Source organism: Phaenicophaeus curvirostris, chromosome 1, assembly GCF_032191515.1.
Source record: "Phaenicophaeus curvirostris isolate KB17595 chromosome 1, BPBGC_Pcur_1.0, whole genome shotgun sequence".
NCBI classification, from domain to species: domain Eukaryota; kingdom Metazoa; phylum Chordata; class Aves; order Cuculiformes; family Cuculidae; genus Phaenicophaeus; species Phaenicophaeus curvirostris.
Genome location: NC_091392.1, coordinates 20,830,237 through 20,857,577, shown reverse-complemented (window position 1 = coordinate 20,857,577; position 27,341 = coordinate 20,830,237). Strand labels below are relative to the sequence as shown.

The window sequence follows — 27,341 nt, the reverse complement described above, 5'->3', positions numbered from 1 at the left end:
TTCATAGCTTAATCATGTAAAGATCTTTCCCTATGACCAACAGCTATAGGGGCCGATGAAGTCAGAGCTTTGAATCCCAGAGAGATTTTTAAAGGCAAAACACCTGAGAAATGTAATAAACTAACTTTCTAGATGAACACCACCTGTACTGCCATATGTTTTACAGAAGGCAACTTTCTGGCAGCAAAGACAAATGTTTTCTTCTCCTTCATCCACATAGTCATACTCAAAGGAAGACCATGACAATAAATGGAACCATATTGTACTAAACTGCTTGTGAGATCACTCACAAGGCGGACTATGATGCTATCTGCTTATTGACTACAGAAACACTACTTGCCTTAAGGGCAGCTCTTCAAAACATAAGCTTTGGCTCAGAGTTGTGCTCAGGGTGAGTTTATTAGATGAAGCACACCAGTTGAGTGCTAAGCTTCGAGTAGAAAGCAGCTAAGCCAAGCAGGTGCAAGCCAGCAAGATGGGTTCTGTACCACCCTGTTATCAACTTCGTCTGCACTCCTTTCAGTCTTTGAAGCACCAGTCATATTTACATGATACCTAAACGAAGAAGAGCCACTTAACTCTGCTTCTTAGCTAATTATCACAGACACCTGAGAACTGAGCTTATACAATTAGAAAAATTACAGTAGTTTAAAGTTGTTACAACACATAGTCAAGCTTGAAGTAGGCTTACAAACAAAGAGTTAAAAGCAGGAAAGGTATCAGTATCTCCACTTTTATAAACTTCAATGACATTAAGTCGCCGATGTTTTTTACAACAGGACTTTTTAAAATTTATCTTTTTATTCAATTCTGTGCAAAAAGAGTAAACTTGCTACGACGGTTTTTATTTTCTTATCCATATATATCAATAATATAAAATTGTCTTTTAAAAAATTAATACACAGATCAGAACTGGCTATGATTTAACAAATTCTGATGTAATTATCTTAAACAATAGTTTCATATTCCCTACATCTACACCTATATTCAGAATCAGTATTAAAGGAACAACATTTTAAAGGAGATCGAATAAAATAATAAAAAACCCAAAACAACTTACCTACACTAGGTGAAGTACTGGCAATTTCTCCTATTTTGTAGAATTGAGGAGGCTAAAACTAAAGTTACTTCCAAAAGAATATCTCAAGAGTTTTAAAGAAAAAAGTTAGACAACTATTTTTCTTCACCACTTACCCTGATGGCCTTCAAGCCACCTGACATTTTATCCTCTTCAACAAGACAAGTAACTTCCTGTCCAACAGTCAGCAGCAGATTTTTTGTAACAGCATCCCTTGTGAAGATTATCATGTCATCTATCAACCCATAATCATGGCAAAATCTCGTCACCACTCCTTGCATGGTTTTTAACTCTTTGTTACCTGCATCCAGAGGAAAAGAACTGGCATAGAGACAAGCTTACAGAACTAGGCAACAAGTAATGAATGCTACTAGAAATGCTATACCTTCTATCAAAAAATTGCCAACTGATTAGTTTCACATTTAAGTTTTGAAGTCTTACAGCAAGTTATGTTTTCAATCAATTAAGAAAGCTTGTTAAATACAAACTACATTGTAAAAACAACATTTTTTAAGCTGTGTGAAAAAAAATCACATAATATCTCAGGTTGGAAGGGACCCATAAAGATTATCAAGTGGAAATCGCTGCTCTTTGCAAGGCCACCTAAAACTAAACCACATGACCAAGAACATCAACCAGATGCTCCTTGAACTCTGAAAGGCTTGGTACCATGAAAACTTCCTTGGAGAGCCTATTCCAGTGACTGATGTGCTCAGTGAAAAACCTTTTCCTACCATCCAATCTGAACCTCTCCTGATACAGCTTCATTGAATTTCCTTGTGTCCTATTGCTGGTCACCAGATAGAGGAGATCAGCACCTCCCCCTCTGATGTGCAATTTGAGGAAGCTGTAGAGTACAAAGAGGTCACCCCTCAGCCTTGTCTAAGCTAAACAAACCAAGCGACCTCAGCTGCTCCTCCTAAGTCTTCCCTCAAGGCCTTTCAGGCTCTGGAGCGTGTCCAGAGAAGAGCAACAAAGCTGGTGAAGGAGGCTAGAGAACAAGTCTTATGAGGAGCAGCTAAGGGAACTGGGGTTGTTTAGCCTGGAGAAGAGAAGGCTGAGGGGTGACCTTATTGCTCTGTACAACTACCTGAAAGGAGGCTGTAGAGAGGAGGGTGCTGGCCTCTTCTCCCAGGTGACAGGACAAGGGGGAATGGCCTCAAGCTGCACCAGGGAGGCTCAGACTAGATATCAGAAAGAAATTTCTCACAGAAAGGGTCATTGGGCACTGGAACTGGCCGCCCAGGGTGGTGGTTGAGTCACCATACCTGGAAGTATTTAAAAGAAGGGTAGACGAGGTGCTCAGGGACACGGTTTAGTGGCAAACAGGAATGGCTGGACTTAATGATCCAAAAGGTCTTTTCCAATTTAGTGATTCTCTGATTCCTCCTCTACATGCACTCTAACAGTCTGATGTCTTTCTTGTATGGAGGTGCCCAAAACTGCACACAGTACTCAAGGTGGGGCCGCACCAGGGTGGTGTAGAGTAGAACAGTCACCTCTCTCACCCTGCTAACTATGCTGCGTTTGATGCGTGCCAGGACATGGTTGGCCCTTCTGGAAGCCAGGGCACACTGCTGATTCATGTTCAACTTGCCATCAACCCAAACTCCCAGATCTCCGTGCAGGGCTGCTCTCCAGTCTATTATCCCCCAGTTTCAAGGTACAACAAGGATTACCCCTTCTCAAGTGCAGAATCCAGCACTTCAATACATGTATTACATGTATTCAAATACCTTGAAAAACCTGAGATATATATAAAAAAATAACCAAACAACAAGCTACACAGCTTCTCTCAAAAGCTCTGGGCCAACAACTATTTTCAAGGTTTTCCATACCAAAAAAAAGTTCTCAACAATGTTTGCACAAGGAATCCAACACATTTAAGATCTCCATGACGAAAAAGCAAGAAAAGTAAACAAATTATACAAATTAGTTCTTCAAATTTGTTTATATAATATTATAGTTGTTACGCTTCTGAACTGAGATGCGGTGCTTTTTCTTTGGAGACCTAGGAGTTTCAAGTCTTTTGTATTAAAAGTAGTATCTACTTACACAGCACACAAACTTTCACTGAACAGCACTGGACTACAACTTCAGGCTCAAAGCTGGACTTAAGTATGCTAGTTTAGCATATTAACATTATTAGTTACACTCACAATCAAGACTACTACTACAGTAAGTAATCTTTTTTGCTTTCTGTATTCATAAATATGGAAAAGCACTTTTTACTACACTGAACAATGCTACTCAAAGTACCTAAAACATACACCATTTTGGAGCCTAAAAAAAAAAATCACTGGTACATTATCATCTCTATTCCACACCCCTTGGAAGATGAAGGAGGTTTATTTATTAAGATAGTAGCGCAAGGAAAAGCTTAAAACATCCATCACCCGTCACCACCATATTCCTCTTACAGCTCATGCCATACCGTAAGCCGCAACAGTAACCTGTCCTACAGAAAACAGAGAGCAAAAAAAGTATTGCTAGGAATACCACCTTGTGCTCTGAGTCAAAAAGTTGCCTTCTTTTCCTGATTTCATAGAATCATAGAATGGTTTGGGTTGGAAGGAACCATACACATCTTCTAATTCCAACCCCTCTGCCATAGGCAGGGACACCTACCATTAGCTCGTGCTGCCCAAGGTCCCATCCAACCTGGCCTTGAACACCTTCAGGGATGGGGCAGCCACAGCTTCCCTGGACAACCTGTTCCCGTGCCTCACCATCCTCTTCACGAGGAATTTCTTCTTTATATCTAATTTAAATCTACCTTCTTTTAGTTTAAAGCCACTCCCCCTTCTTCTATCACTACATGGCCTTGTAAAAAGTCCGTCCCCAGCTTTCACGTATCCCTTCAGACACTGGAAGGTCACTGTAAGGTTTCCCCAGAGCCTTCTCCAGGCTGAAGCACCCCAACTCTTTCTCAGTCTGTCCTCATAGCAGAGGTCCTCCAGCCCTCGGATCATCCTTGTAGCCCTCCCGCGGACCTGTTCCAACAGCTCCATATCCTTCTCACGTTTCTTCACGTAGCCTTCTGTTTCCTAAGGAAGCAGATGCTCGCCCACCGCCGCCCTCGAGGCACTGAGGCCGCACACAGGCACCGCCTCTGGCGCTGCGAACCAGCAGCCCGGCCCAGGAACGCCTACCTGAGGCCGCCCATCTCTCCTCTCCTTCCTCGTCATCTAGGCGTCTCCAAAAGTAGGAGACCACCTTCCAAAAGAGGCTGAGCATCCCTGAGCGCCCGACGCCCGCGGGGAGCCGCTCCCCAAGCCGCGCTTCGCGCCCCCGCTCAGCCGCCGCCCAATCGCTCCGCTCGCCCCGGGTCACGTGAGCGAGAGCGCGCGCGCCGCGGGGCGGGCTGGGGACGCGTGTAGCCTCTCCTTCCCCTGCGCGCGGGGGATTGAGCGCGCGCTGCGTCACGTGAGGGTCACGTGAACGCCGAGCCCTCCCTCCCTCTCTCTCTTCCTCCCTCCCTCTCTCTCTTACTCCCTCCCTCTCCCTCTCCCTCTCCCTCTCCCTCTCCCTCTCCCTCTCCCTCTCTCTCTCTCTCTCTCTCTCTCTCTCTCTCTCTCTCCCTCTCTCTCTCTCTCTCTCTCCCTCTCTCCCGCGGAGGCTTCGCGCCTTCGGTCCCGGCCCCATCGCCCGGGGCACGGCGGGGGCTGGGAGGCCCCTCGCTGGCAGGAAGGAGGGTGGGAGTATCCCCTTTGCTAGGCTAGCAGGGCTTGGGGAGGCGGAACCGCAGAACGGTGGGGGTGGGGTTGGAAAGGACGTCTAGAGATCCTCCAATGCAGCCCCCCTGCTAAAGGAGGTTCAGCTACAGCAGGTGGCACTGGGGCACGACTGGGCAGGTTTTCGTAGAATGATAGAATCGCTAGGTTGGAAGAAACCTTTAAGATCATCGAGCCCAACCATACCTGTCCACTAGCAAGTCATATCCCTGAGCATTTCACTTACACATCTTTAAATACCTGCAGGGGCGGTGACTTGACCGGGGCAACCTGTTTTGTCACCCTTACAGTAAAGACCTTTTTCCTCATGTTCATGTGGAAGTTCCTGTGTTCCAACTTGTGCCTGTTGCCACTTGTCCTGTCTCTTGGCACCACTGAAAACAGTCTGGCTCCATCCTCTTGATGTCCACTCTTTAGATACTGATTGAAGGAAGAAATTATTTGTTAAAAGTTACCAACCTATTATTTGTTTGAATATTATGTATAGTTTTTTGTGATTTTTAGAATGAAAAGATAGGATTAGCTTGAAAAATAACTTTTAGCTAGGCTGCTCCTGGATACTTATCCTTACATAAGGAATTTTAAAAAGGCTGCAGTTAGAAAGAAAAGGAAAGAATGTGACTGTATCTAATTAAGCCAGATAACAAGGACTAGTGCAATGATAAAAGAAAGGAGAACCAGCTAGGACCAATGCAAACTTGACAAGGTGCCCCAGCTGTCTAAGAGCATGCGCAAGAAGGAGAGTTGAGAAGCTCACCATGAAGAAGACTGGGAGCCTTCCTCCAAAAGCACCCAGCCCAAGACCCCCAGAGGGCAGAGTGCGTGCACCAAGGGGAGGGAACTTAAATAAATTCCAGGAACTGATTAGAATCATAGAATAGTTAGGGTTAGAAAGGACCTTAAAGATCATCTAGTTCCACCCTGCCTGCCATGGGCAGGGACACTATATCAGGTTAGCCAAGGCCCCATCCAACTTGGCCTTAGAATCCTCCAGGGATGGGGCAGCCACAATCTCCCTTGGTAACTTGTTCCAGTGTCTCACTACTCTTATGGTGAAGAAATTCCTCCTAATGTCCAATCTAAATCTGCCCCCCTCCAGTTTATAACCGTTCCCTCTTGTCCTATCACCACAAGCCTCTATGAATAGTCCTTCTCCAGCTTTCTTGTAGCCCCCTTCAGTTACTGGAAGGTCGCTATAAGATCACCTTGTAGTCTTCTCCAGGCTGAACAAGTCCAACTCTCTCAGCCTGTCCTCATATGGAAGGTGCTCCAGCCCTCAGATCATCCTTGTAGCCCTCCTCTGGACGCTTTCCAACAGCTCCATATACTTCTTAAGTTGAGGGTTCCAGAACTGGACACAATTCTCCAGATGACGTCTCACAGGAGAGAAGTAGAAGGGCAGAATCACTTCCCTCGACCTGCTGGCCATGCTTCTTTTGATGCAGCCCAGGATACGATTCACCTTCTGGGCTGCGAGCGCACATTGCCCGCTCATGTTGAGCTTCTCATCAATTAGCACCCGCAACTCCCTTTCTGCAAGGCGGCTCTCAATCACGTCATACCCCATCATGTACTGAAAACCGGGATTGCCCTGACCCAGGTGCAAGACCTTGCACTTGTCCCTGTTGATAATAGGCACACCTGTTCCAGGAAAAGTGATGAATATGTATGCTTTGGCTGGATATAGCCTTTGTGAATTGTGCTAGAAGTCGCATGCACATTAGGTGGAGCTATCACCTGCATGCCTGATGTTGCATAAAAGGATACCTTATTTAATAATCAAACTGGCATTGATTATTGAGTCTTACATTTCACGGCATCATGATAAGCATTGATAAGATACTCTCTCAGCCTTCTCCAGGCTAAACGGACCCAGGTCTCTCAGCCTTTCCTCATAAGACTCCAGTCCTCTCATCATCTTTGTGGTCCTCTGCTGGACTCTCTGTGGTAGTTCCTTTTATTTCTTGAATTGGAGAGCCTAGAACTGGATGCAGTACTCCAGGTGTGGTCTCACTCGGGCAGAGTAGTGGGGTAGGAGAACCTCCCTCGACCTGCTGGCCACACTTTTCTTAATGCAACCCAGGTTACTATTTGCCTTGTTAGCCATTGATGGGCACATTGATGGCTCATGGTTGGTTTGTCTACCTGGATTCCCAGGTCCTTCTTCAAAGAGCCACTTTCCAGCTGGTCAACCCCTAACCTGTACTAGTGCCTGGGTTTTTTCTTCCCAAGGTGCAGGACTCTTTACTTGCCTTTGTTGAACTTCATTAGATTCCTCTCTGTCCAGCTCTCTAGCCTCTCAAGACCACAAAAAACTGAAAGCAAAGGAGTGTGTGCAGCGTGTTGGTGTCTGCTGATGCTGTCTGGAATTGTGGTCATAATGTATGACGGGTTTTCAGTGTTTCAGTAGGCAAGGAGTCCAGAGCTGGCAAAACCCACATGCAGGCTGCTGTCTCACCTGGGGTGAAGGCTCTTGCTGCACTTGTGTGGCACCATAACAAGATAAAACATTACAGTGCTATGCTTGAGGGAGGGAGCTTTCAGATACAGTACTGGCTGAAAAAATTGGAACTGGCAACAAAAATTTTGATAGTTTGAGCCCTGCTCTGTTCAGTGGCAGAGAACTTCCTAATTTCTTTTTATTCAAAGGCACTAGATTGAGTAAATACCTGAATATCTTACCAAATGTGCGTAAAAACTAAGCTGGTCTCCCTAAATTGGTCAGAAGGGATAAAATGTGATCCTATTTTATATACTAGCTATTGTAATTTCTTGGAGCAAACCATTACCTAGTATTGATTGGAAAAGATGTGAAGTAATCCCAAACACAAATACAGGCTGGGCGGGGAATGCATTGAGAACAGCCCTGAGGCGGACTTGGGGGTGTTGATTAATGAGAAGCTCAACATGACTTGGCAATGTGCCCTCACAACTTAGGCCAACTGTATCCTGGGCTGCATCAGGTCTAGGGAGGCGATTCCCCTCCCTCTACTCTGCTTTCATGAGACCCCACCTGGAGTTCAACTCTGGGGCCCCCAACACAAGAAGGATGTGGCCACGAGGGATGGAACACCTCACCTATGACGACATGCTGAAAGAGTTTGTCTTGTTCAGCCTGGAGAAGGCAAGGCTCTGGGAAGACTTTACAACAGCCTTCCAGTACCTGAAGGGGGTTACCTGAAAGCTGTGAGGGACTTTTTATAAGGGCATGTAGTGATAGAAGAAGGGGGAATGACTTCAAACTGAAAGAAGATGGATTTAGATTACATATAAAGAAGAATTTTTGTCCAGTGAGACTGGTGAGGCATTGTCCAGTGAAGTTGTGGAAGCAATAATTACACTTCCACTCCCTTGAATTGTTCAAGGCCAAGCTGGATGAGGCTTTGAGCAACTGATCTAGTGGAAGGTGTCCCTGCCTATGGCACGGGGGTTGGAACTGGATAATCTTTAAGGTCCCTTCCAACCCAAACCATTCTATGATTCTATGATTACTCATTTTCCAATAAACATAGTATTTGAAAAGTTGCAGTTAATGGAAATATTTACATAGTGTTTCTTCCTTGAATGGAGAAAAGAAGGGGTTAATTAATTAAAACGGTTTTGCTTGGCTTCACAGGCTCTTTCTTTCCCCCTTTTGTAACACAGTTTACAGCTGTGTCTAGTGCTGTACATTGTGTATTAATTTCCATGCTTCACTCTTTTAAAACAACTGTAACATTTTAATATTCTAACAGTATTGGCTGACACTGTGCAAATAGCAAAATCTAGAGTCCCTTCAAATTGAGAAGTAGTGCTTGCTTCTAAAGTTTTTCTAGCGTGCTTTAAAGGTGATGCCCTTCAGAGAACTGAAGATTTAATTGTGTCTTGGTTACAACAGTGTTTAAAGTGTATACAAAAGACCCTGTCATTGCTGTAGCTGTCAAAGTGCCAGCATCTTCAAGATAAAAGCATTCCTTTTATTTTTTTTTAATTGCATAATAAGCAGGAGGACTGGATCCAATGTACGCTGGCCATTGCATGTCACTGCTGCCTGCTAGATTTAAAATATGTTGTTTAGTCAGCATAATGTTCTGTAAGTAAGAATGCCAGCACAATTGAAGTGTGCAGGGTTTATCTGAACACTCTAGGGTTAGTAGATAAAGAAGTATTCTATGGTGAAGGTAATGTTCATGATAGTTTTCTAACCTCTAACTTTCTACCTTCTCAGCTTGTTGGGATATTTTAATATGTGAATCCTTGAGTTTTTATCTGTATTTGTTACAGGAGAATACTGTATTGTAAGTAGATTCTACCCTTTTGAAACAAGAACTAGGTTGTTGAATGTTGTTTTTACTGGCTATTATAATAACTAAAAGTGATAATTGATGAGGAAGATTTTATTTAAGATGCCAAGTGAGGGGTAGTACTCAAACAAAAAGAGACTTGAAACTTTTTTAATTTGTTGTTCTGATTTGGAAGCAGCCCTATGAGAATGCAGTACAGTCATTTTCTAGTGTGTTCTGTTAATTAAAATTCAGGAGGCATTTTCCTGTTCCCTGGCTTAACTGAAGTTTTTGCTGTGCTTTTGTTCCATATCTGAATAGATGTTGTTGAAAGCCAAAGTGTAAGGGAGAACTTTTCAAAGACGTCATGACTCACTGAACAGTGAGAATATCACAAAGTGTACAGGCAGCTGTGTTCACAAGACTGTTTTAAACTGACAGTTAACTTTTCAGTTGAAGGTAAGCCCGCAGGTTTTTAATTGTTGAAAAATCTGCAATAACTTTATTCTGATATAAGATACTCCTCAAGATATTTAAACAGATTGGCTAGCAGTGATATGAACAAAAAAGGGCTAAGTGAATAAGAAAAATGGTTAATACTGGGTAAATTAGAAAAAGTTTGCTGTAGCTGAGTTATTGTAAGTGTATGAGTTCGTCAGACTTTTAGTGAAGCCTGTCATTTTAGACACCTGATAAGAAGTGTAAAAATCAAATGGAATTTAATATCTAAATATGTTTAAACATCTCTTCTGTCCTAGAGTTAAAAAGAAAAAAGCTTTGGCTATAGACTTACCCTCAAACTAAACACCTCCAAAAATTGTTCTTAGAGCTTGAAATAGAAGTCTGTAAAGGTGTCATGGATACACACATTCCTTTTGTTGGTATATATACTGTATTATTATGAACTGTGGCTATAGGATGTAATTTACTTATTTCATGCAAGTAAGTTGTTAGAATGCTTGCTTATTCTGAAATATAAATACAGTTCTTTGCTAAATACTGCTTATATTTATTTTATCTTAAATAGAAACCTAGTTGAGCTCTGATCTGAGTATGTGAAGGATCTAAATTGTATTTTTGGTCTTTGTCATTTGCATTTCCATTATTATTTTTTAATCGCCTTTGTGAAGTGTTATGACCAGGGAAGAAGGTTACAGAGAAGAATTTAGCTATGACAGGATGCCAACTTTGGAGCGGGGAAAACAGGAGAATGGAAATTATGTACCAGATACTAAATCCAGTGATCTTCAGCTGTCAAAGAGGCTGCATCCTTGCTTTAGTTACAGAACATGGATCTTTTCTTTGCTGATGGGCGTAAGTACTTGAAATGATACAAAATTTAAAAATGTAGTTGAGATCTCAGTGCCCAGTAATCTGCTCTGTTTCATATCATCTGGGGACTCACAATTTTGTTGCTGATATTGTTGAATATAAATATTTGTCCAGAAAGGAACATACTTAGCAAATTTAGAATTAACACTTAAGTGATTAATGGTATTCTTTGGATAACTGTGTGCTAGTGAAAAATGCTCTATGAAGGCTGGTTTTTATCTTTAATATTAATCATATAACATCATCAGTGAATAAGTGCAGTAGGTGTAAATATCAACCCTTATGTATGTATGAGCAGTGCCTTTTGGTAAAGGATGAAAAGTATCCTGATCATATGTACTCTTAACATATTTTTAACTGTTGAAAGTACTCCACTTGCCATGATAGCATTTTGGCATTAAAAATATGTACGGTACATAAGTGCCCCATTCATCTTTCAGCGTTCAGTAGTTATTTGGCAGAATCTTCATGTCTTGAGGTATATACTTCTATTTCTTATAGCAACATCACAAGGGATGCGAATTTTTGTGTCACTGCCAGAATCATAGTATGCTGATCTTGCATGTACAACATGTGCTGCTTCATGTTCTGAGCCAAGTTGACTGAAATTTACTATAGCAATTAGAATTTGATCTTTTCTTTTTCTGTCAACTCACGTGTTTTGAGGAGTAATTTCTGTTAAGAGCTAAAAATGTTACACTGTTAATGTGTTAAGTACTTATTTTTTCACAGGAAATGAAAGTATTGTCATATTTTTATGGAAGCAGCTGAACTTTTTTTTCCTGACAATCTGCAAGAATTGGATTTCCTTTCAGATGTAATTTTACATAAAAGAGAGGAAAAGTAGAGCTGGCTCTCTTTGCATTATTTTTTCCTCAAACTTAATTGTCAGAAAGGGCAGCTGTCTTTAGATTTTACTTTTCTACTGAGTTGTTGTGAGTGATGGGAGGTACTAATGTTTAATGATCTTTTGCTGAAGTCATTATCAAGATGCATGAATTTTATGGATGTAATATGGATATGAATGGGCAATTTTATTAATAAACTAATCCAATAAATTCAAATTAGATTTTTCTCCTAAGTATTATAGTCATGAATCTGTCTCAACTCTTCTTAAAGACAGTGTGCAGAGAGGAGAGTCTGTATGCTCAGCAACAGAAGTCACAGTGAACCAGACCAGCCGCTTCAGGAAGCAGCTGCAAGCCATAGGGTGACATCAAAGTGGCTGTTAGTATGGGCTGTTCTTGTGCAGGAGCAATTCAATATGCTTCAAGCACAATTTCAAGTTGTGTTCTATAAATACTGTTTTTCCAGCCTGCCAGAATTCTCTCTGGGTGTGCTTGCACACACACATACACTATCCTTGTTTTCTGTCATTTTTTGACAAGGACCTCTTATAGACCCCTGTAATTTTGTAATATGAGAAGAAAACAAATAAAACAAAGGAGCCATTCTGTCTCTCATCTTCTCAAGCCTCTTCAAAGAAATGCCTACTCAGAGAAACAACAAGCTAAGAGAAAAACTGTTAGTGAAATACACTAATCATTTATTGCTGAGAGTGTAACTGATAATTATGAAATAAATGGAATAGTTAGCAAGGGAGCGACAAAGGACTTGAGCTTTAATGGGTGTGCCACTAGACCAAAGCAGGAAGAGAGTTTGGAGAAAGACAGGAATATAGGTGGAAGAGTCTTCATCAATTTATCCTAACATTATTTTTGTTGATGCGTACTACTTAGTAATTGCCCAGCTGCCCATATGCATAATGAATATTGGTTGACCCAAGCATTTGGGAATGCAAAGTAGAGGCTTAGCTGAGGTTTCTGAAACTTTTTTGCCACTAAACACTGCAGTTACCTTATGAGCGTTTTATTAGATATTTGCCAAGTTAGGGCACAATTCAAACATGATTCAAGGCCAATTCAAAGCACAATCAAAGCTTGAATCAAACATGACTATGTCGTTGATTAGTAAGTCTTGGTAACCAGGAAAACATCTTCTTCAGAACTCAGCATGTTTTCATATTTTGCTTCAAAGTCATTCACACAAAGACTGCATTTTTAAATGTTCATCGGTAGCTTAATTTGAAAGGAATTACTGATTTCTTTCTGATCAGTTGCTTTTTTAAAATATAGTTTTATTCTATTAACTTATCTTATTTCTTGCTTTTCAGACTTGTCTCCTTATTACTTCTGGCTTTTCACTATATCTGGGAAATATTTTTCCATCTGAAATGGATTATTTACGTTGTGCAGCAGGTTCAGTAAGCATTCTTAATTATTTGCTGTGGCTTTTTTGACAGCAAAATCAATAGTAAATAGCTTTTATGGGTTTATTATCTTTTTATTCTGTGTTTTTTACTAACTTTTTTCATGGAAGATTTAATTTTGTTTAACAATTCATTAAATGGGTGTTCATACCATGATTAAGGGAATAACAGTTGTCCTGAAGACATGTTTATGCTACTATCTTTCCTTAACCAGCTCACTACTGGCATGTAGTAGTTACCCACATGAACAGTTTTTCTGTGCTTAATTTTAAGAAAATTTGCGTTTTTATGTATTTGAGGAATCTCATGGCTAAATGCTGTCAGGATCTATTTCAGATGATATTTCAAAGCATTACATTTTTAGGGTATTTTATCATAATATGCAAGTACTGAAGCAGACTAACAAGTTCTCTTGAATATTATTATTTTATTAGTAAGTATATATTAAAGATCTCTGATGTTTCCCAAGGTCCAGTATTTTTTTACTGTATTTTTAGGGACTTGTATTTGTTTTGCTCTATTATATATACTTAATCTACACTTTAGATCCTCCTGCATAAGATGAGTCTGATGTACTTGCTTTGTTCATGACAGGATTCTGTACTGTCATTGTTATTTTGCAACTTACCTTGCAGATTTGGTTTAAGTTAGGTGCAGGGCTAATGCTTTACTTCAAGCAAACAAGTCCCAGGAGCTGCTTTGTGGATGAGTTGCCACTTCTTAACTTTTCTGCTAGAGGAGTTAAAATAAAGTTGAAGCAGTTTTTGAAGTTAATATCTTCACTGATGTGTTATTCTCTGCAGCATTAGTGTTACTGTCTTTTCTGCCTCAGATCTTGTCTGTTTGAACTTTGTATTTATTCAGAATTTTCAAAGATCTGATAGGTGCAGAAGGTTATCACATTGCGTTTGGATACGTTGCTGGGGGTAAGGATGTGCACATTTGTGTCTGTATGTGAGCGAGGCGTTACAGTTATATATAACAAAGTCAATATAGTTGGAAGAGCCTAGAGAGCTGTATAGCCAGCTGACCAATAAGTGTCTGGTTTAGCATGAACTGAATTGCTCTCTAGACTTCTTTGATCTTCCTGACTAATAACAGGATTCAGTTGCCTAAACATAGTCAGGTACTGTTCTAGAGACTGTAGGGTATCTTGCACATAAAGGGATGTTTTAATTATGTTAAGTACACTTCATTTAGGTGTTAAGAAAGATCTGCCAAGAATTTTAAATGTCAGTATTAATTTAGTTACAGTGGTTCCCTTGTTAAAACATCAGTGCTCAGATGTGTCAAAACATTAGTAAGAAATGCACAATTTTTTACATGATTCATGACTCAACATAAAATAATTTTTAATTACTTTAGTTGAGTATATTTTTATTTTGCTCATTAGTATGTTGTAACATTATGTATTTGTGTAAAATAGAGTTGGATCTGTAATGATATGATGCCCATTGTGGTGGGGAACAGCTAAGGGATAGAGGAATTGCTTTATGAAAATTTTCACTTATGCATGATTTTCCATTTAGCTCTGTCCTGAAGTATAGAAGCACTGGTCCCTAGTGAACATAACAGAGAATCCAGGCGCAATTCTGAAAGTGTAGTTTGACTCAACAGATCAATTTTTACAAAGATCTTCAGAACTGTGTTACAGCTGGCCAGATGTAATGTGGAGGCCCAGTTTTGGAGTAGCAGCGTTTTTCTTTTCCTGCTCAAGCATCTCAGGCCTTCTAGAGTTAATTTAAGCTAACAAAGGCGTGAAATGCCTCATGAAACTCTTTCTCTCCTTTACTTGTCACATTTTGCTGGGTACCCAGTCAAAACAGGGGTATGGAAGGCATATTTAAACCTCTTGTAATCCTCAGATACTGATTGCAACTAATAAGCTCAGGCAAAAGAGACAGACTTCCCTCAGATTTTCTGATATTCTGTTTGTCTAAGTTAACTGAAATATTAATTCAGACCAAATAAAATGGATGTATAGACATATAAGTACACAATTCTTTGTGCAGAATATCCCACTAGTCTTCTCTTTTAATTTTCCAGTGTATTCCTTCAGCAGTTGTGAGCTTTGCTATAGCAAGGAATAAAATTAATGTGGTAAGTATAAGATTTTTATTCACAGTTGAATATTCCCTCTCCCCACCCTCCCCGCTTAAAATTAGAGAGAAACCAATTCTGAATCTGTTTTTCAGATACCAAATTTTCAGATTCTGTTTGTCTCTACATTTGCTGTTACAACAACATGTTTAATTTGGTTTGGATGCAAACTTGTCCTCAATCCATCAGCTATAAATGTAAGTTACTAGACAGTTACTAATTAATGCTACATTTATCTTTGTTTAAAAATGGTGGGGAGATGAGGTGGGTGGAGGTCACATGTAATTATGGTGTGGTCAGTACCCAAGTATTCCACCCCTCTGTTCCTCTCTTGTGAGACCTTATCTGGACTATTGTGTCCAGTTCTGGAATCCTCAACATAAGAAGGATATGGAACTGCTGGAATGGGTCCAGAGGAGGGCTACAAGGAAGATCAGAAGGCTGGAGCACCTTCCATACAAGGGCTGGCTAAGAGAGCTGGGCTTGTTCAGCCTGGAGAAGAGAAGGCTCCAAGGAGATCTTATAGTGACCTTCCAGTACCTGAAGGGGGCTACAAGAAAGCTCAGGAGGGAGTCTTTACAAAGAGCTGTAGTGATAAGACTAGGGGGAATGGCTATAAATCAGAGAGAGGCAGATTTAGACTAGACATAAGGAGGAATTTCTTCACGGTGAGACACTGGAGCATGTTGCCCAGGGAAATTGTGGATGCCCCATCCGTGGAAGTGGTCAAAGCCAGGTTGGATGGGGCCTTGAGCAGCCTGATCTAGTGGGACGTGTCCTTGCCCATTGCAGGGGGGTTGGAATTAGATGATTAAGGTCCCTTCCAACCCAAACTATTCTATGATTCTATGTGGTTAAATTCTTGTCACTTGCCTATTGCATTTCCATACTTTGTTGTTGATCACTGAATAAAGATAATTCAGGATAACTGGAAGTCCAAAGTTGGCTCTGAGGCTTTTTTGAACCTTTCTGTCTTAAGACACGGTGCTTGCTTGCTTGCTGTCCTCTTTTAAGGATACTGTTTCTGTGAGACAGTCTCACTGCTTGGCAGCTCACTGGCAGCTGTTTTCCATTGCGCTTGTGGTACAAAGGAAATGTAGAATACCATCTCTCTAACTGTTCTTTCATCATCATATTTATTTTTGCTTCCCATGGGAAACTGCACAAGAAAATAATAATAGGTCTGATTTGAAATTGCTGCCAGTGGTTTAAGAGCACTAATATTCATAAAAAGGATAAGTTATCCAAGTAAGACAATGTTTAACCACCCTCCCACCCCTACTTATAAAAGACCTGGGTAATTCTTCATTAGCGTTACTCGTGTTGATGGATAACTCTACAAAATTACTTTAGAGAGATAAATGGAATGCAAGATACAAGCCATGTCCCAGACTGTGATTGTGTGACACCACTCCAGTGTGCAGTTCTGTAGCTGGTATGCCATCAACATGAAGGATGCAATGTGTAAAAGGTGTAAACTGCCACTGCTGCCACTGTGTTCCTTCCTAGCTCTCAGAGTAAGAAGCCTGATGGACAAAAATGAGTGGAACTTCATGCATGCTGAACGCTGCAACTGAAAGGGTGCAGATCTTGAACAGCATTCTAATTAACTCCAAATCGAGTACATGCTTTTATTTTCTGTTGAGTTGGCTGTACGTCTGTTATAGTTGAGATGATCCAGTGACTGTAACCCTGCAAATCAATCTTGTTTGCCTCAGTGTAGATAGTTAAGTCAGGATTCTGTGGCCTGAACAGACATCTCTTATTTTAAATGTGCTGTGAGATACTCTGGCTGACTGCTGCTTCCACTCTGGATAAGTGAGAGTCTCCCATCAGTCCTGTTTCAGTGAACCACATTTTTAATACCCGGTGCAGGATCAGAGCAATTTGCATTAAGGTTGTGCTAATCTAGCACTTTTTACCCAGCTGCACTTGCATATTAGTCATAAAAGAGGACTAGGGACACATCCTACTTGGTTCTCTGCATCAAGTGGTAGATTTTATCTATAGTGGTAGTTGTAGAGATAATATTCTTTAGTGCTTAGAAATCTAATATTGAATTTCCTGTCATTACAGATGGTATAAAGAGGTACTTCTATCTTTAGCTGTATTTCTGTTTAAAAAAAATGAAAACAGCAAACCCACCCAAACTCCAACACTGGAGATGAGTTATTTTTACTTTGGCCTAGGGGCATTGAACTGATCTTATAAGTAGAAGGCTCTGCATGATATTCTAGATGTGTTGTATCAGAAAAAAACACTGGAAAGATAAAATTTAAAATGTTATTTATTTACTGTTACTTTTTCAATTCCTGTTATTTACTTCTTATAGCCAGAACTAAATCAGCTAGTCCATCAACGTAGTTATAGTGCTTCAGGATTCAAACTGGTATGGCTACTTGGCACCGCACTGTGTAGTGTGGCCATGCCAGCCCACATCACTACCAGCACTGCACGTCAAAACATGATCAAATCATGGTAATTTGCAGGCTGGATTAAATTGTTCTGCAGGCCACATGTTTGATACCTCTTCTTTTGCCAAATAATGTTTTTATTCTTCATGCTAGCACTTTCCCTAGAAGCTTACCACTGTGACATTTATTGCTGTTTGTGGCTCTAGTATAACTTTACAGTCTGTTGTGTAATGCAAGGCACATAGTTCCAATTATGATTTCCTGAGAAGAATGAATTTCAGTACTCAGAAAAGTCTCTCAAATCTGCCACTTACGATCTTTTTCAAAAGATGTGTGCTGCAAGATACGTGTCAGAGAAAAACTGAGATTTAATAATCTGCAAACCAGGTCTGATGTGAGGGAACAATATAATTCTGTTCTAAGTCATTTAATAACGGTTTGCTATAATTGTATCAGTTCTGAATGGAGCCACTTCTCCCTTAAGTTTTAGTGCTTTGCCCAAAGGACCTAACCACCAAATATTTTCTTGGGCTACCAGTACAAAAACACAGTGCTTTTGAAGACAAGAGGGAGATCCACCCTGCATAATTTTTGTGCCTCTAGAAAACTATTCAGCCCCTGTAGAGTAGGCAACTACCTTATCTACATATTTTCATAAGGTAATGAGGAAACAAAGAGGAATGTTATGCATTACAGTTGTCTCTTGGAGATGAGTAATGACAGAAGGAATGACAGCATCCATATTTTTGCACAATAATGTGGTCTGTTAGACCTTCAAGAATTATAAAAACACAAAGAGTGTTCATCAATGCTTTACTAGCACTAGGTAGAGCACAGAGGTGGCATTCTTGGCCCAGTTCTTTGGTTTGTGTTTTCATTCAGCATTAGGCATTGTATTGTGACATTTTGATTGCAGCTTAGGGGCTGGGAGCCTGTGGCCCTCCTTCTGCCCCACAGTGGATTGCCTTAGCCCCTGGGCTAGTCAGGCTTGCTCTTGTTTGTCCTTTTTCTGTTCCTGTGAATCTCCCATGATTTGCAGCAGCATTCTGGTTTCATATGGGAGGTCCTGCAAAATGCAGACATACCCAACAATCACTCCCTTGCCATTAAGTGCTCTTCTGGAAGACAGTGATAAAATCATAAGGCAGAATATTCCCATAAATGAAATAAATGTTTTTCTCTTAGGTTAGGTATTCAGAGTATTATGTAGATAGCTGTGTTGTCTTAGAAATTAATCAACCCCCCCAAAATTATTAACAAGGCATCTAATTAATAGATACATCTAAACGACACAGAAAATAGATAGCCTGATCGATTCTGGTAGATCCCTCCTCCTCCTTTATATTTAGTATGGAAGGTGTAACTCATTTATGTCTGGGATTTTACTGACAGATAAATTTCAACTTGATTCTGCTTATTCTGCTGGAAATCTTCATGGCAACTACTGTGATCATTTCCGCTAGGTCTACTGAAGACTGCTGTGCAAGAAAGAAAGTAGGTACCCCTAAGGATTAAAAATGCCTTTTCTTTTATGTTAACAAATATTGACTTTTTTCCTAGATTACATGCAGGACAAGTTACTGGTGACTCCAGTATGTAACTTCATATCACATGGTAAAACTAGATTTGAACAATAAATAAAAATACTGTACTAATCATTAATAGCCTCTTCTATCTTTAAGAGCGCAGTAGGACCTCTGCAAAATGACATGTTGCATTTATACAGCACAGGGTTGTTGAATAGCTTATTAACAGACATGGCAAATGTCTTACTTCAGTTTTGTAGAATAAAACTTAATGGTGTGTGAAACATTAGAATACTGTGACTTGTATGTATGCAAGCAATGCCTTTTTGAAGCCTGAGATGCAGAAAGTATTTGTCATGTATGCTGATTTGGTGGTATTTGGACAATAAATATTGGTTTCAGGATTTGGGGCTATTGGTGAAATTTTCTTTAGTCACAGGTGCTCTTCCAAATCCCATCCTCATTTTTTTAAAACTGTACTGCTTTTACATAATAATGGAACAAACATGCTGTGCCACTTTGTGTTTCAGAGAAAGTATTGCTTGCTAGGTACAGTTGTGTAGTACTACTGTCCTTCATTTGCTCTCTATCCACATCACTAACATCTGAAGGCTCAGGAAGAAAGTATATATTTTGAAGGTGGAAAGGGGAGATGACTGTATTTCATTGCTGAATGGTGGTTGTATAGCAGCTAATCTGGGACTGCCTCATTTATTTTTAATGTGACTGATGTGGTCTGACACTGGTGAACTCCGTGGTGTGCCCCTGTCAGCTCTGATGGGCCAACCAGACATTACATGCCACTGTTACAATCTGTAACAGGTTGTACATGATATTAGAAAGAAATGTATTGCTTTGTGAGTTTTTTTGATCATGACTTTTCATTCCTCTCTAGAATACTGCATATGACAGTACTGCTATTTTGAGCAATGTCAGCTTTCCTACTCGAATTCTGAAGTCATACTCAGTAAGAAAAGCATTATTTTCTTTCATTAAATCAATCTGTTCTTTCATCTATCTAAGTGCTAAGCTTCTTTAGAGCCAGGAGACTAGTGTAGGTAAGAGCAGAAAGAGTAAAGACAGTAATGAACGATGTATCTCAAAATGTTTCCTTTTAGAATATTGCAAGATAAATAACTGCAATGTACAAAGAAGGAGACTACTTAATGACTTATGGATAAATAGTGTAAACTGAACTGCTGTTCAGTGGAGCTAATAAAGGAGAGCATAAATATGTATAATGAGGTTGGTCTTGCTTTCATTTAAGCCAGCTGGAGTTTTGCCATATTTTAGATCTGAAAAACATTGATTTCATGCGTAGCTAATAGCGTAAATGCATTTTTTTCTTGCCAGCAAGTTCCTTTCTATATGCAAATAGGAAATTTTGTGTTCAAATGCACTGTTAATAATTTGTGTGCTCTTCTTTGTTTTAGGTAATTGAGGTGATTATTGGAATTTCATCAGTATTTGGTGGGATAATTGCTTTGAATATGGATGTTCTGGTCTCAGGTCCATATCTTTCAGTAACGTTCTTTTGGATCTTAGTTGCTGTAAGTAGTGCAAGATGAAGGTACTCTTTTAAAACAATGTCTTTGATTTTTAAATTTTATTTTGTTTTTGAATTTTCAGCTCCCCACTGAAATTTTTATTTGGCCCTAATACTAACTGGAAATTGCTGCTTAGCAAATAAATTAATGCTTGAATGTAATTAATATACTTACGCAATATGCTTGCTTCATTTTGATTTACAATACTTTGGTTCATATAAAATGTTCTGATACATTTTCAGTCCTCAGTTCAGTAAAACTGAAATACATAAACTGTTTTGTCAAACAAGTCCTAGGTTTTAGAATATTTCAGGCTGCAAAATTAAAAATTGAATTTAATTTCAGCATGGTAGAATCCTTGGAACATCACCTTTAACCAGTCAGCCTTAACTATCTTAAAAGCCTGAGACTATGATTGATAACCCTTGTCACTAATAGCAGCCTTTGCCTAGAAGTAGCAGATTCATAAAAGACACTGTGCTACTGCTTGCCACAAAGTGAAATACTTGAGAAAGAGAACAATTAATATTAGACTTATGTATGGCTCCTGTGTCTGGAAGATCCCTTAGCATGAAGTGTAAAAAGCTCACAAAGAAGGGTTTCAGTATTCAGAATTCATAAAGTCCAGTAAAGTTTGTTAGGTTTTTAGGCAGAAGCGGCAAGCTATGAGGTTAATCATATTTCCATATGTGTAGGTTTAATAGATGATAATCATTAAATGCAAGTTAAATGAAGATTAGTTTTATCTCCATTTGACTAACTGATTCCTAATACTGCCGTTAGTTGATAGGGTTTTACCTTTTCAGGATAAGGATGTTACCTGTGATTACTAGGAATCACTGTAACTCAGTTCTAATGTTCGCAATTTTTGATATTTTCAAGAAGGTAAATATTTACTTTGTAACATTTTTTTGTTCAGTGCTTTCCAAGTGCTATTGCAAGTCATGTAGCTGCTGAATATCCAAGTAAATGTCTGGTAAGTGTGTACAATTCTTGGATTTTGCCATTGGGGTGGAATAATGCTAAGAATGGATGTAATCTGTCTGGAGTTCTGTGAAGACTACATGGTCCCCCACAACATCCTTCTCTCTAAACCAGAGAGGTATGGATTTGATGGATGGGCTGTTTGGTGGATCAGGAATTGGTTGCATGGTTGCATCCAGAGAATAGTGGTTAACAGCTTGATGTCCTGATGGAGATCCGTGACAAGTGGTGTTCCTCAGGGGTCCATACTTGGACCGGTGCTGTTTAAGATTTTTATCAGTTATATAGACAGTGAGATCGAGTGCACCCTCAGCAAGTTTGCAGTGACTTCTTTAAATCACCTCTTCTAAGTTCTAGTTAACCATATTTAAGTCAACAATGATGTGTGACCATAACTGAAGTCAGAATTTGATCCTATAGGGATATCTGAATGAAAACTCAGCTGCTATTGTATTGCAATAAATTTGCCTCAAAACACTAACTTACGTGCAGTGTCATTTTAGGTTGTCAGTCTGCAGTATCTGCTGTTAATTCTCATTATTTTGTACAAACTATATTGGCTCTCTAAATTAGGTACTGTTTCCTCTTTCTGCATATAAAATGCACTTTTAAAATCAAACCAAAAATCCATCATCCATACAAGTGGAGAATGAATTACAAGACAATAGTGCTTTGGCTAGGAAACTTAATTTATTCAAAGCTTACTTCTGTATCTCTGTGCAATGTGTATGACAACATTTGTCTCATATGTACACACTTTAGTTACGCTTGCTTCAGGGAGGTATAGTTCAGACACAAAAGTGTTAACTTGTTTATAGTCTTATTTAACATTTATTATTTTATTTTTTAGGTTGAGGTCCTGATTGCCATTAGCAGTGTTACCTCTCCATTATTGTTCACTGCTTCTGCATACTTATCCTTCAGTATCATGCAAGTGGTTGACATCTTTAAAATTTATCCACCTGCTGTTAAAGTATGTATTTTTATGCAACTGAAAAATTAGCATCTATTACAGTAGCAACACAAAAACTAGTTAGTGAGTATAAGAAGATGAGCTACCACATTATAAAGATTGAATAAATTGTTACAGAAATTATTCGAAACCTCTTGTTTAAGTAATGATATAATTTTAAGTATGTTAAATGTGTCCATACCCTGGAATTATATTTTCAAAACCAGGGGATATTGTTCTAAAGAATAAGTTAAAATAATATGTAATATGCTGGATTCCTTGACGTTTTTATAAATTTATAGTATATAAATTAAAAATTCTAGGTTTACTTGAAGAATACATTTTTTTTGTTTCTTAGGATGTCTACCAACAGTTGGGATTATAAGTTTACACCTGGATTCATTGAAAGCCTGGACTGGGGCAGAGAAGAAAAATTTTGTGTATCTTAAAGCATTTCAGTATAAAGTGTTAGCAGTGCACTGCTGAAGAGCTTTCTATGGCTTTACTATGCTTACATGATGATATTCAAAGAACCATTTTTAGAGATTAAAATAGTGTCAATAAGAGTCTTGACTCTTAGTACCCACTAGTCTTTGAGTAGTCTTATAATTTTAGAAGAGAGGGAAAATATTTGTTAAACAGATCTTAGGGACTGGGAAACCAGCTTTTGAATATGTGATCCTGTTCTGATACTGGAGGAGCATAGTGTGTTGTTGGACCTCAGGAAGTGGGCCTAGCTAACATGCTTTCTTGAAGTAGCTTCTCCTGTGGCACATATCGGAGGCAGAAGACTGGACATGTCCAGACAGTTGGTGTGACTCTGCAGAGCATTTCCTACATTCCTATGCTGCTTTGTGTCTGGTTGCAGGAAGAGTGGGCTGCTCTGCAAAGGAGGGCAGACAATGCAGTGGAAGGTGACAGCAAGGCAGACAGCGGCATTGACCTTATTGTCAAGGACTCTGTTCCTACAGTACTGAAAAAAAGAAAAATGAGGCAGGTCCCGCCATGGTAACCAGGTTCAGCCAATAGTTCAGTGATTGCCAGACAAGTCCATAGTAGTGACTCAGATCCAAGGTCAGCCAGAAATTCAGGTCAGCAGGGCAAGGTCAGAGCCAGCAAGGCACAGGGCCGGGGCCAGGCAGAGGTGTGACGTTCCTCAGGTCAGAACCAGTGGTGAGGCTCTGTATTTTAGAGGGCTGTTTTGTCAATTCTGTTCTGTTTCTAGAGGGAAAGATCATTTGGGAAATGAACATTTTATTAAAAATTATCAATCTCTTCTACTCTGAGCAAACTCTGGCACTCAAATTTCAACTGAAGCTTCATGCTGAAATAAAATATAAATTATATTTTGAGCTAAAAAAATGAAATCTAGACAGAAATCTCAAGAATATGAGTGGGAGCAGTAGAAAATATTTTATTCAGGCAGCTAACAACATATTCATGTCTCTATTTTCAGCAATCTTATGATGTACTCCTGTTACTTCTGATGTTGATGCTGCTAATTCAAGCATGCCTTACTCTTGGAACTGTAATACAGTGTGTAAATTACAAGACAAAAATGAAACTACATGATTTATCATGGACAGCATCACAGGTTAAAAAACAGGAATACAGAACAACAGAGGTACATATTTATACCCATTATAAAATTTAAAGTCTGTACTTAAAAAGACTTTTTTTCATGTTACTTAAATCAAAGCTGCTTTGTAAAACTGTGAAGATGTCAATGCAGTGGTGAATTTTGTAATAAAGAGATAGTATTTTGCTGTTTAAATGATAACTGGGGCATGACAAACAATATATCTGTGACAATTCCTGTTAAGAGAAAAAATAGTTGTAAGGTTAAAGCCCCTTTTTTTTTTGTTATTAGTAGTATGGGCTTACAACTACAGACAAGGCTCATCATTGTACTAAGAAAAAATGGCAGCTCTGCTCCACAGGATGCAGATCCATAATCACTATTTATGTGTCAGAATGAAGTTGCAGAAAAGGTAATGGGCCTTGGATAACCATTTTCTGATAATTAACAAAGGAATAGATTGAACCCTTTCAATGTGAGAAGGAATTTTTGGCTATGGAATGAGAGTACTTGATATAATTGTACTTTACCAAGATCTGCTGTGGTGGAGTGAATTTGCTAAGCTGAGTTAGCTGTCTTAAGTTCCCTAAACTTCAGATGGGAAGAGTTAAAAGCCTGGAGCACAGGAACGACAATGGACAAGCTGAATGAATGGCTACCTGTGCTGGACAGTACGAAGAGGTGTGCAGAGGAGGGTGCCTGGAACCCCAGGTCTCTCCATGTCCTAACTACACTACCAAAGTTGGTGATTAAAGACCAGAATTGATATTTCCCTCCATTCCCTTCTTGCACTTAAATGTTCAAGCCATCCTTTCAGATAAAGGTTTGGCAAATACTTTTTTTAGAGCATTCTAGTGCCAGTATTACTGTTGTCACTTTTCATATAGTCACTCATGACTAGACTGCTATTTCAGGGATTGCGGGAACCTCTCTTTCTTCGGCCCCGTATAGGTTAGCCATATCCATCTCCTAGCAAACCACTGTAGCCCTTAGGCTTTCCTCACCTCTTCTTTACAGGGCAAAGCACTATATCCTTAAAAACCCACCTTAGCTGGATGTTTACTGCAGGATGCACCAAAGAGAGGGTGCTGTATTCAGTCCCTGCTCTAGAGTGAGCATATGCGTGGAAACAGCATTGGATAGAAAGCAACTGGAGGAGGGACTGAAATTTAGTCACATTGTTATACAGCTGGTAGTGGATTTATGTCTTCTCAGGCTGCTGAGGGCATTTAGTGTAAGTTGCTTATTTCTGGATGTGTGTCCTGAGAGTTACATTCCACATAAAAGATGATGCACAGCAGCCCTTCCACTGCTGCAAGAGAGACCCTGGGGCATAGCTTGTGGCATGGCTAAACAGGTCTCATCTGGGGATTATTTGTATAAATATGTGGTCACATTTTGAAAAAATCTTAAAAAATGTCCCAGGTAACATGTTTCAAATAGGAATTTGGCCAAGTTTCTTTGACCCAAGCATCTCCAGTATTATACAATTTACACTGTTATATCATAAATGTATACTATAAAATATACAAAACTATACAGTTTACAATGTATAGAATATTTTAATAGCTCAGACTGTAACTATTCATGTTTACATTCTAGATTCTCTGAGATATTTATTTGCTTGGACTTCAGTTTTTAACTAAAGCACTGTTTAATATTTCCATTTGTCTGAATTTGTTTACTTTTAGGTTTCCAATAATACCTTAAAGGATTTTGACAAAGACAAAGCCTGGAAAGCAGTTGTGGTGCAGATGGCTCAGTAGTTTGCATTGTGCAAATGCAGCCAACTCAGTACAGTACAGTAAATCAACTGTTTGAATTAAAGCTTCAAAATTTTCCAGTTTATAAATGCAATATATTTACAGCAGTAGGAGCCAAGGAATAACACAGTAAATGTGTATTTATGTCTTCCTAATAATTTTGAAATATATTGGTAATACTGTTAACATGTTCATCTTTTCTGATGTTAAGTGTATTCTAGTGTTGCTTTAGAAGATAACCTTTAGTAAAAAAGTAACGAGTCATGGATTTATGCTGATGGCAAAGTAAAATATGGCAAGATGTGATAGGCTACATATATTTGCAAGAGATTGTTATAACTGCAGTTTCGCAGTGTAACTGATAAATGCTTTTGTAAAGTTATGAGTACAAGTCATAATTGATATTTTTGCTTATACTTCACTTTTGTAGGAGTTGTAAAGTTATTTTGCATCTCATTGCTTTTATGTAAATACAAGTCTTTATTATGTGGAAACTCAACAATGTGGATTGACATTCTAATTGGAGAGGTGAAACCAGAATATTTTTTCCCATTAAGCTTCCATTTCTGGGCTATAAATGGGGGAAGGGGCTTTTCTGAGTGGCCAGTCACAAAATCTACTGGCCAAAGCAAAAAAAAAAATAACAGAAGCAACATATGAAAAGGTATTTTTAGATATTTTCATTTTCATGTATTTATTTTCCTAACTATATTTAGAACTCACAGAACCTAGCTGCCTCTTTTCCTCCTAGCTGAATTATGTGTATGATCCTGTATATTTTGAACACTGTAAGAATGTCCATGTTTATAGTCTTTTTGGTGTAACTAGGGAGATGGATGCTGACATGGTAGTGGGGGTTATTTTTTTTTTCCTTTTATTGCTTTGTTGTTGGCTTTTGAAAGGTTCTAGACTTTGAAGTTCATTCTTTTTTAATCTGAAATAACCCAAGTAATTTGTTCAGAGCATGCTGCAAAGCTTACCTCTTTGCTTTTGGGAAGGGGAAATAAAGAGAGGATGGTACATACACTGTGAGCCCTTCAGGTATGCTAGCATATTTTCTTTTGGTTTTGGGAAAGCTGACAGTTATTATGGCACTTCAGTACATAGAGAATTCTCCCTCAAGTTTACAGCAGTGCTTCTTAAGAGCATGTATACAGCAGCCTAACAGTCCATTCACCTAAAACTGTGTGTGTTTTTGGTCCTGACTAATACATCAACAACCAGGGGATGCAACTGTTGTTTCTTTAAATGTTGCCACGGTCTTACCCTTATTACAAACAGAAAATTTAGTTTTCCACTGTACACTATTTTTTTGAAAGTTGCAAAGAAATAGCGACAGTTCTACCTAAAAATGAATGTCCAAACAAGTTTCTAAACATCACATGTGGATTGAAATTCAACAAGGACTGTAGCTAGTGTAGGAGTTCTTCATGAATCACTGGGCTATGCTTAGTTTATACTGTGGGCTATGGTACAATTCATGGGCTATGCTTAGTTTATACCATGAGTTATGGTCCTAGCTTATAAGAAAAAGAAATAGCCCTAGGTAAAATGAGCAAACAAATCTGACTGAAGCATCTTCTGAAAAAGTAAAATCGTGTGCAGCTGGTGCATGGATCCTTTGTCAGCTACTGATTTAGCTAGAAAAAAGCTAGGAAAGCCTAAGGGGAAAATTGCAGCTGTAAGAGCATTTTTTTAAATCCTCCACACCTGCAGGCAAATTTCTTATAGCATCTCACAAGAAACGAGAAAACACAGTTGAGTTATTGGTAGGGTTTTTGTTTCTGTTTTTGGTAGTAGC

The 27,341-nt window shown here is 39.2% G+C and overlaps 2 protein-coding genes across 5 annotated transcripts in view; one reads left to right on the top strand and one right to left on the bottom strand.

Moving 5' to 3' along the window:
- MOV10L1 (Mov10 like RNA helicase 1) overlaps positions 1 to 1,362 on the bottom strand; it is a 30,568-nt gene extending 29,206 nt beyond the window's left edge. The window contains exon 1 of the mRNA XM_069850085.1: positions 1,195 to 1,362. Coding sequence (XP_069706186.1) covers positions 1,195 to 1,359 — 165 coding nt within the window. The 5' untranslated portion in view covers positions 1,360 to 1,362. The remainder of the gene's footprint in view (positions 1 to 1,194) is intronic.
- Positions 1,363 to 9,395: 8,033 nt separating this feature from the next.
- MLC1 (modulator of VRAC current 1) lies at positions 9,396 to 26,042 on the top strand. Of its 4 annotated transcripts, XM_069850062.1 has the most exons (12): positions 9,396 to 9,533; positions 10,205 to 10,388; positions 12,580 to 12,669; positions 14,722 to 14,775; positions 14,871 to 14,972; positions 18,582 to 18,683; positions 19,611 to 19,682; positions 20,149 to 20,265; positions 21,182 to 21,238; positions 22,097 to 22,219; positions 23,655 to 23,822; positions 25,469 to 26,042. In XM_069850062.1, the coding sequence occupies exons 2-12, from the start codon at positions 10,209 to 10,211 to the stop codon at positions 25,541 to 25,543; spliced, it is 1,140 nt and encodes a 379-aa protein (XP_069706163.1). In that variant the 5' UTR covers positions 9,396 to 9,533; positions 10,205 to 10,208; the 3' UTR covers positions 25,544 to 26,042. The 4 variants fall into 4 exon arrangements, with proteins under 4 accessions (XP_069706163.1, XP_069706164.1, XP_069706165.1 ...); XM_069850063.1 differs by lacking the exon at positions 14,722 to 14,775 and having other exon boundaries at positions 14,886 to 14,972; XM_069850064.1 differs by lacking the exon at positions 14,871 to 14,972.
- The last annotated feature ends 1,299 nt before the right edge of the window (positions 26,043 to 27,341 follow it).

Excerpts from the sequence above, each read along its gene's own strand:
- MLC1 (XM_069850062.1), top strand. The coding sequence starts at position 10,209 with ATGACCAGGGAAGAAGGTTACAGAGAAGAATTTAGCTATGACAGGATG. Across the intron at positions 12,670-14,721 it reads TACGTTGTGCAGCAGGTTCA|TGTATTCCTTCAGCAGTTGT; the intron begins GTAAGCATTCTT and ends TTAATTTTCCAG. Across the intron at positions 14,973-18,581 it reads TCAATCCATCAGCTATAAAT|ATAAATTTCAACTTGATTCT; the intron begins GTAAGTTACTAG and ends TTTTACTGACAG.